The sequence below is a fragment of the Aythya marila genome (genome assembly GCF_965140915.1).
Source record: "Aythya marila genome assembly, chromosome: 1".
NCBI lineage: Eukaryota > Metazoa > Chordata > Aves > Anseriformes > Anatidae > Aythya > Aythya marila.
The window spans coordinates 11,405,269-11,414,350 of NC_139042.1; the positions used below are offsets into that span (position 1 = coordinate 11,405,269).

At 48.7% G+C, this 9,082-nt stretch overlaps 1 protein-coding gene across 1 annotated transcript; it reads right to left on the minus strand.

The window, feature by feature from the left end:
- Positions 1 to 5,835: 5,835 nt before the first annotated feature.
- Positions 5,836 to 8,583, minus strand: GPR83 (G protein-coupled receptor 83; the record flags this gene model as incomplete). The annotated part of the gene is made up of 4 exons (XM_082784740.1): positions 5,836 to 6,643; positions 7,400 to 7,533; positions 7,781 to 7,906; positions 8,197 to 8,583. 4 exons carry the CDS (start codon positions 8,581 to 8,583, stop codon positions 6,019 to 6,021), a joined length of 1,272 nt encoding a protein of 423 aa, XP_082640866.1. The 3' UTR covers positions 5,836 to 6,018.
- Between the last annotated feature and the right edge of the window lie 499 nt (positions 8,584 to 9,082).

Here is a 9,082-nt window from a genome sequence, read left to right on the forward strand (position 1 = left end):
GCACAAAGTGAGAGGCTTGGAAAATGGCACCTGTGAGGGAAAGATGGAAGAAGTCTGATTTTTGTAGGAGAGGGGAAGAATTAAGAAAAACCTTCTCTAAACCTTCTCTAAATAAAACTAACGAGACTACTCTTCTAAAAGGACATGAAAAAGAAGACATCAAATTCATGTGCAAAAGCATCAAGTTGGCTTAAATGCCTAGAAAAAGCTTAACCACAAATCTGGAAAACCCTGGCATGAGGGATGTGCTACCTTCACAGCACTGATCCTGGCTTTAGGTGGAGGCAGGGATGGAGCAGGGGAGCACTAATGGGCCACAGGAACTTCTCAGATGCCATGGTTTCAGCAGTGGCATAGCCCTTCAGTTATTTTTCTGTCTTCCAGAGTCGTGACACCCTGGTGCTGATGCACCTCTCATCTGTACCAGGATGGATGTGGAACTCCTCTCAGCAGACTTTTTTAAAATGAGGCTGGACAAGCAGCAATCCAAGACATGCTCTGTCTTTTCTCAATGCAAAGGAGTCGGGTGGATTTTGCCCTGAAGTCCCTTCCCATCCCACAGACATTCCTCTTCATTGCCTTAAGGAAGGAAGGACAAAGAGAGAGGGACAGGGGGAGGAAGAGAATGAAAGCTGAAAGGGAAAAACCTCATCTGACATCAACAAGTGCAAGAAAGGCTTCAAGGATTTGTTCTCCCCTGAGTGCCGCTCAGAATAGCACCAGCTGCCAGACACAGCCTGGCATCATCTTTGTTCCCTTTCAAGGTCTCTGTCTAATTCTTTGTGGAGGAAATTAATAGAATGTTGTTAGAAACAGAGAATTAAAATTCATGAATTCACAGAACTTGGAAGTTAATTTTCATAGGCCAGCTGTCCTACAACATTTTTCAAGGAAAGGGAAAAAAGATTAAAAGAGTATTGTTAATAAAAATAATTTCATTTTTGAATACAAATATCACAGCACTCTGCTAAAACCGTGAAAACCACAAAGCCAACCACTCCAAGTTTTGGAGATGCCAGCGTTAATGTGACCTTAATCAAGCTCCCTTATTCATATGCCAGACAGTGCATTCTCTAATTACAAGATCGTGTTTTTTTTTTTCACAGAACTCCTGCAGTTGGGCTGGGTGGTCTTTCTGCAACCAGCTCCATGCACCTGGGTGCACCTTACCCAGTAGATGTCACTCTGCCGTGGGCAGTGTGTGCCAGGGGCAGAGGGGCTTCCTTGGGGACTTTTGCAAGGCTTGGTTGATGTGGTCAGCCATGCACATGGCCTGGGTGCTGGCGATGAGAGGCTGTAGAGATTTGTAATGCAAATATTGGGATGGAGATGGATGGTGTGGGAATGAAAACACACGTGTGGAAGGTCCAGAGGAAAGGACAGAGCCAGGGTTAAAAGAAAGACCTCTATCGATAACCAAGGACAGGACTGACAGTGGTTTACCTCGGGGCCAGAGGGCCGTGCTGTGATGTGGCCCCAGCTCAGATGAGCTGGCAGCAGATGATCTGATGTCTGATGGCCACAGGAGGACAGCCACAGGGTGACAGCTCATCCCATCTACCTTTCCTGTGCCTTCACCCCGGCAGCAGTGCAGCCTGCAGCTATAAAGAAATGAAAATGAGGGAACAACGCCAGCAGGCAGTGACCTTGCCTAAGATTTACGGAAGCAGGAGTAGGCAGGGTACCTAGGGAAAAGGTAGCAATAATAAATGTTGATTCCTAAAGATGAAAAAACACCTATCTGAAGTCTACTTCATTGCCAACCAAAAGGAACCAAAGATGTGTAATGAGGAGTGGGTGGCCAGCATCCCTGGAGCTCTGTGTCACACAGGGGTGAGCCTGGCTCTTGGTGCTGCTGAGCACGTGGATATGTCTGTGGGGCTGGGAAAAAGTAATCTGCAAGTCAGATAAAGTGAAATGACCTCACTCTAAGCTCTGATATTTTACATTCCCCTGAGGAAAAGAAGAGCTTCCTGAGAGTGTGATTCTCACCGTGCTCCAGAGCAACCAGCCCTTTCTCGCACCAAAATCTCCTCCCAGGCTTGTCCTTGCCCATCTGCCTTGCAAAAGGCAGCAACTAAACCACCTCTGTGATGGCTTCAAAGCACTGCATGCTAACAAAACTCAAAATGTAGCAGAAGTATAGCAGCAGCAGGCAAACATAAACAAAGGAGAAAATGAAAGACTCTTCACCCTGTGCATGCACATACATCTTCTCATCCCTCACACTGTCCCTTCACACTCACCCAGAGGGCACCTGAATGCTGTGTAAGCATCAGTGACTTTTGTCACCTTAGAATAACCCTCTGATCTGCAACATAGCTGAGGCAGGGTGAAAAAATACCCACGAAGCCTGGATGCCCAATTTAAATTGCCCGGGACATGACATTTTTCGAATACTTTACATCCTGCTGCACTTTGCCTGCTCAGAACACAACCCCTGCTGTTTTCAGTAGCACCAGTGAATGCAAAACGTTCATCCAGGATCCCAAATCAGATATGAAGGAAATGAAGAAGAGCTGATTAGGAAATGCTTGTCAGAAATTACCCCATGGCATGCAGAGTACATTGTAGCATCGGGTATTACGTACAGTTTTGAAGGGCACCATTTCCAGTGCTTTAGCCGTGAGCTTGTTGTCCTCCTGCCTGCTTCTGTCCTGTTCTCCCAAAAACTCATTCCTCTGCTGGATGCTGAGCACCAGTTCAGGCCTAGATCAGGCTGTTCAGGTTCACTGGTGGTTGATGCTCATTGCTCCTTTCTTTTACCAGGTCCATCCCTCCAAGCCTTTGTAACTACACCAGCTTCAGCACTTCTTACAGCCCCTCTGAGCCCAGATCCGGCAAGGCACAGGCAGAGCCTGGAGGAAGAAGGTTTTCCTCTCAGGATCTGAGCTGTAACTGCAGGAGCCCTGCTCAGAGCCTCCTGGAGCTACGTGTTGGGCACTGCAGGACGTGGCTGCTGGAGTTACGGCAAGCTTCTACACGTGCAGTTGTTCCAAGGTGTTAACTGCACCTACAGAAGGTGAATCTTAAAATGTTGAAAGGTTACCTTCAGCTTCAGAAAGCACAGGTTACTGAGTTCAGACCATGAGCCCTTCGTCCCACACAAGGCTAAGCTGCAAGGATGTACCTGCAGAATCCGACATGTGGATGTCCTTGAAAACAACACCACCATGTTTACTGACAGGGAAGAAAAGAACTCTGCTATAAATCATAGCTCAGTCCAAACATTTCAGGCAAAGTTGTATTGAAGCACTGGGTTGGCAGAGCACCACTTGAGGCTCACCTCTGCTGCTGGCCTGTTCATCAGCTCTGATCATGGAATCATCGATCATTAAGGTTGGAAGAGACCTCCAAGATCATCTGGTCCAACCGTCCCCCTATTACCGATATCACCCCTCTAGACCATGAAGACTATTAACCTGCAACCCCTCTCACAGCAAAAGCTCCCTCAGGAGGAGCTGCCAGCACACCCAGCAAGCCCAGCAGGAGCCAGGCCCACACACGGGGTGCTTGTCTCTCCAGGTGTAGGCTCTGCAGCGTCCCGTTGTGGTCTTACACTGAAGAAAAGAAGGAAACCCTGAAGAAAACAGGGAGACTGGTAGCCTCTAGCTAGCAGAAGCAAGGGAGATAAGGGATGCAAGTTAGAAAACAAGGAGGAGAACAGCTGGAGGGAGATTCCAGACTGACCAAGGTAACCTTTTACTCATTAATGGTCATTAACATATTAAAAACACACCCATCAAAATGTAAATGTATGGAAATGTGAGATTTGGTATCCACACTCCCACTGGTCCTCTGTAATGCACAGGGTCAATAGAGATAAACCGGGCAGCTAAAACAATCAGAAGCAGCCAGAGAGAGTTTCACAAGTTAGCTGTGTATAAAACACGGTACTCCAAGTCAGAGGTGTGCGTGCTTTGCAAAAGGTCGTCCTTGATTCTGTAGAGTTTCATAATTCATTATTTAATGAAAAGACCTTTGTGTGGACGCCGTCTCTCGCAGCTGAGGCACTGTGATCAGGGAAGGGGGCAGACTTGCAGAACATGGCTGAGGTCACACCAGTTTCGAAAATATCTCATCGCTTCTGTCTTTCAAGTGCATAATATCAGGTTTTCAGGCAGCCGGCAATCCAAAAGGTTTGTGTGCTGGGAAACAGAGGGGAGCTGCTGTGTCTGGACCGGAGCATGTGGCCGATGGGCCCTGCACAGCTGGGACCTCACCTTGCAGGCACTGGGGGACTGGATGGGACTTGGCTTCAGGGCTCAAAGCAGGCAGGAGAAAACTTCAATTCTTCCCATCAGTGACACAAAGTACTCTGACTCACGGGGCTTTGATAAAGGGTAGGAAAATAACGCTGGATTAAAAATGAGAGACTGATCCTGCCTTGTGAAAGGAAAAGCAGGAGGACAAGGTGTGCGAGGCGTGCGGATCAGGCTGGCTGCAAGGAGGGGCAGCCACTGCAGTCTCCTTACGTGCTCAGGTGCAAAAAACCTGCACAAGACTTAAAATGATTTCAGAATAAGTTTATTACAGGACATTAGGAAAAACAGTTTTTTTTCTCTCTCTTTTTATTTTTCTTCCCATTTATAAAAAGAAGATTTTCCTCACTTCTCTGCTGGCTGCCGCAAGTTGAATGTGGAATGTGGCACCCTGGTGTGACATTCAAGCTAATTTCCACAGCACAGGAAAAGTTATTGCTTCCCTGTGTAATGCAAGGTACATTTTGGAATGCCCCTATATGTTTTTTTCTCATTCAGAACCAGATATTTTTCTGTTAAGAACACTGAGTTCTGCAAAATACTCCAGACAGCTGCAGTCACATCAATTTCTTAACAGCCATCCCACGAAGAACACGTCTCACTCATCTTTAAATGCACTAAAATTGTGCGTTGACCAGGGGATATCTCACCAAGAAATGTTCTTCTTTTATTACCTGCTATCACAGATATCATCAAAGCAGTTTATTTATGAACTGATTCCAAAGAGCTAACATCTGAGCTAAGATAAAATGTCCCAAATGTCTGATCTGAGAAGTCCCCAGGTGCTTTACAGGACAAGAGAGCAACATTCAAAGACAAATTAAAAAGTCAAACTGTGGGATCCTTTAGCTACCACTTGAGAACAACACAGAGATGCTCTGATCAAGAGGTCCTAATCCCAACTCAGATTAAGCGATTAATCATCGATGCTCTGTGGATGGTAAATCCATGGCTTTCAATAGTTTTTGTTAAGGTTTTAGTTCTCTAGTTGAAGAAAAGCTTTATGCATATTCATGACTATTTTATGAAGGTAAAATTCTGTGTGATTTAGCACTGACAACAGAAGCTGAGCTACCAGGTTGGTGTTTGCCATCCACTCACACAAAGAATAAGCAGCGATTTTTCTCCAGCGCTACCTTAGAAAAAGCGCCTGTGATGCGAAAGACCACTTTAATTTTCAGTAGCTGTCTAGCCCTCCACCTCTTGGAAGGTATTAACACAAAAAAAATGGATTTTTAAGGTGTATATTTTTTTACTCATACTGAGCAGACCTCAACCCTTAACCCTGTAGGAAGAGATGTCTCCCACCCAAGTGCGCTGGATTTAAGCCAGAGGCCTGTGGGTCTACGTCTGCCATTTCTGCAGTGCTACCAAGAGACTAAGGGGGAGGGAGGCTCGATGTGACCAGGCTGTTGCTTTAGCATTTAAATACAAAATACACGCACCACCCCAGCAGTAAAAAGACTCAGTCATGCAGATAACAGTAGCATACATGCAGAGAATCCCTCTGCTGCCAGGTCCAAAGTCAACGTGACCAACACAAAAAGAGAGCTCCTTCCTGGCAAGAGTTTCCTTCCTCCCCTTCCAGGGCTCTGTATTATTACCATCAGCCTGCATCGAAGATACAGCTCCTTCATGCTGCCTCTCACACAGCCAGGCTTGGAGCTGCCACAGCCACCATGCAGGGCCCCACATCTTCCCCCCTTCCCAGCTCCAGCCAAAATTGAGGTCCTTCTCGACGCCCCAGGGCCACCGTTTAGCTCACGGCTACTATCGGCTCCACTGCAGAGATATCTGTCTTTCCTGACGGGATGTTGGAGGCTGAGGGCAGGACGTGAGAGGCCTGCAACCTCCTGAAGGTGCCGTTTTCTGGCCAAGCCAGCCGGTAGGCAGGGAGCGCGGAGGGAAGCCTCTGCTCTGCGGGGCCAGGAGGTTTTCTGCAGATGTGGAGCAAAGCCTTCAGCTCCGATCGGAAACTGTCGTTGAGCCAGCAGTAGATGAAGGGGTTGTAGCAGGTGCTGCTCATCGCAAGCCAGTGAAAGGCGAAGTAGAGGGCGTTGTTGGTGCGGATGGTCTGGCTGGAGAGGAGGACGACGTAGCAGTTTAAGGGAAACCAGCAGACGGCAAAGAGGACGACCACGAGCATCAGCATCTTGATGGTCTTCTTGTTCTTCCTGCGAAGGGCGAAGTACTGCTCGGTGGTGACATCCCCGATGGCGTTGCGCAGCCAGAGCTTCTTGGCCACCGTCACGTAGGCGGCTGAGATGATCACCAGGGGCAGGACGTAGAGCAAAATGAAGGTGGTCAGGTCGAGGTACTTCCAAAAGAGGTCGGCTGGCTCAGGGAAATCTGGGAGACACAGGCACCGGGTAACGTCCTCACTGCAAGGAGGCAAATACAGGGCAAGGGATGAGCGTGTAGAGCCAGGAACAGCAGGAGAGGTACCCCAAAAACAAAGAGCTAGGAGGGAGAGGGCTCATGCAGCAGAACCTGTGGGCAGACCCTTCGCTTATGCACATTTGTCAGTGCTAAGCAGGGCTCTGTTGTCCGAGGATTTGAGCCATGGTGCAGCCGGTGAGCAGCGCGGTGGTAATTACTCATGGGCATCTATGACATTATGGTAATTTAATGAACTTCATTAATTACAAGATTTCCAGCTGCACTGAAGCTCTGTCCTGTGGTGAACAGAAACACAGACTCTGCTCATATAAAGGACTTCTTAAAGCACTTTACAAATACCTCTGCTCACAACAGTATTTTAGGAACAAGCAGCTGAGGCTGTCCCTTTCCCAAGGATCAGGAGTTGATTAAAACCTGTCAAGTTTTCCCCCATTCCTGGTCTGCCCAAACAGATTGGTACATCATGTAAAATGCCAGTGAGGAGAAATAGAATGGCCAGGACGTATTCTCTACCTTTGTACCCTATTTTGTAGGATTAGAGGGACAGAATAAAGATTAAAATATATATATAGAAATGAGAAGAGGATGTTAGCCACTGCAAAAGGAAACTGATGTAAATTACAGACTAGATCTGCACCTTGGTGACTTCAACATGAGCTCAGGGCTTTTAGTAGAAGATGCCAGTGGGAACTTTGCATTTAATGAGACTTCAGAGGAAAAGCAAAGAATATCCTTACCTGTATTCAAAAGTAAAGAGTTTTTGGTAGATGGCATGTGGGAGGGAAAAACAAGCCGCCATCACCCAAATTACGGAGATGTAGATAACACCTTTTGCAGTAGATATGCGAGGCTTCAGAGGGTGCATGATAACCTGTTTGAAATACACCAATATTCAGGCTTATGCCATTCCAGGGAATAATTGTATCATTTTTCCATATTAACTTCCAGCCTTATGCCTATTACTAGACATGGAAATCTAGCATGCAAACCGTGCTGTCCTCACCCAGCTCCCACTGACTGCAAGCTGTGCGTGAAAGCCTGAAATAATTTTCACTGAAATGGGTAAAAGCCGAGCCTGGTCCCATCCTTTCTGTCCGCCTGCCTCAGCGGGCTCTCACCTGGTGCCTGTCCACGGCGATGGCCGTGAGGGTCAAGGCAGAGACGTGGAGGGAGCAGTACTGGGCAAACCGGCTGACGTGGCACATCCCCTTCCCGAATACCCACGAGCTGTTCACGAAGCGAGCCTGGAACCAGAATGCTGTTAGGAGTCATGCACACCCCCACACGCTTATATTTCTGTGATATATATCAGATATATGCACATGTATTTATCCACCGAGCCACCTCTGGCACAGAATGACTTCTGCCGTGCAAAAGATGCTTTAAAGCCAGCAGGTTCTTTCCGTCTTGGGTAATTTTCAGATTACTGAGGCCACCGAAGCGATGACAATCACTCCAGCCACCTCCTGTCCCCACTGCTGCCGCATCCCTCCCCCAGAGAAGGACAGGAGGGAAGCCTCTGCCCCTGCCTTACCAGCGTGAAAGGCGTGTTGAGAAGTGTGATCATGATGTCGGCCACGGCCAAGTTGACGATGAACAAGCTGGTGGCGGACCGCAGGCGCCTGCTCTTGACGCCGACGTGACAGACAAGGACGTTGCCGAAGAGGGAGATGACGATGATGACGGAGTACGCCGCGACCAGCAGGGCTTTGGCCGCCACGTGCTGTGTGTCCACCCTGTGCCGGCTCCTGCCCACGAGGGTCTGCCAGCCCACCAGCGTCTCGTTATCCCAGGGAAACGAACCCGAGGCGGTCGGGATACCCAAAGACTCCTCCAGGCTTCTGTTGAAGGGCAACTTCCCCGAGGTCGTGAAGGCGTTAATGAAGTAGGGGAGGGAGAGAGAGATGAAAAGGGACAACATCCCCGAGGAGATGCTGCTTGCTGCCTGGGATCTGCCCTGTTTGCAGCTCGTGCAGTGGCGGGGAGGCTCGCCATGCACCAGGGCTCCTCTCCTGCCCGGCTCCTCGCCACTTTTGCTGCTCCGGCAGGCTCCGTGCTCTCACAGAAGCTCACCGCCCGCCTGCCTGCCCACCGGGCTCTGACGCGCTGCTGTGCTGTGCGATTACACCCCCTGCACTCTGCGTGAAAGGCAACGCCAGCCTCTGCGGTCCTCAGCAGCCTTTTTCGCTCCCGGCAGCCCTGCTCTTGCTGCTCCAGTGCTGTTTGTGAACAGCGGTGTTCGCAGCAGCCCTGCTGCCTTCCAGGACTGGTTTCAAAGTGAAGTTCAGCTTGAAAGGAGCGACAGGCGAGTTTCAGGCTGTGGCACAGCTCAGCAGTCACAAACCAGCACGGAACATAGGAAATCTGTGTATGCACACTGCTTTCACTGTATTCACAGCATTTTTCTGAAGGTTTTTTTC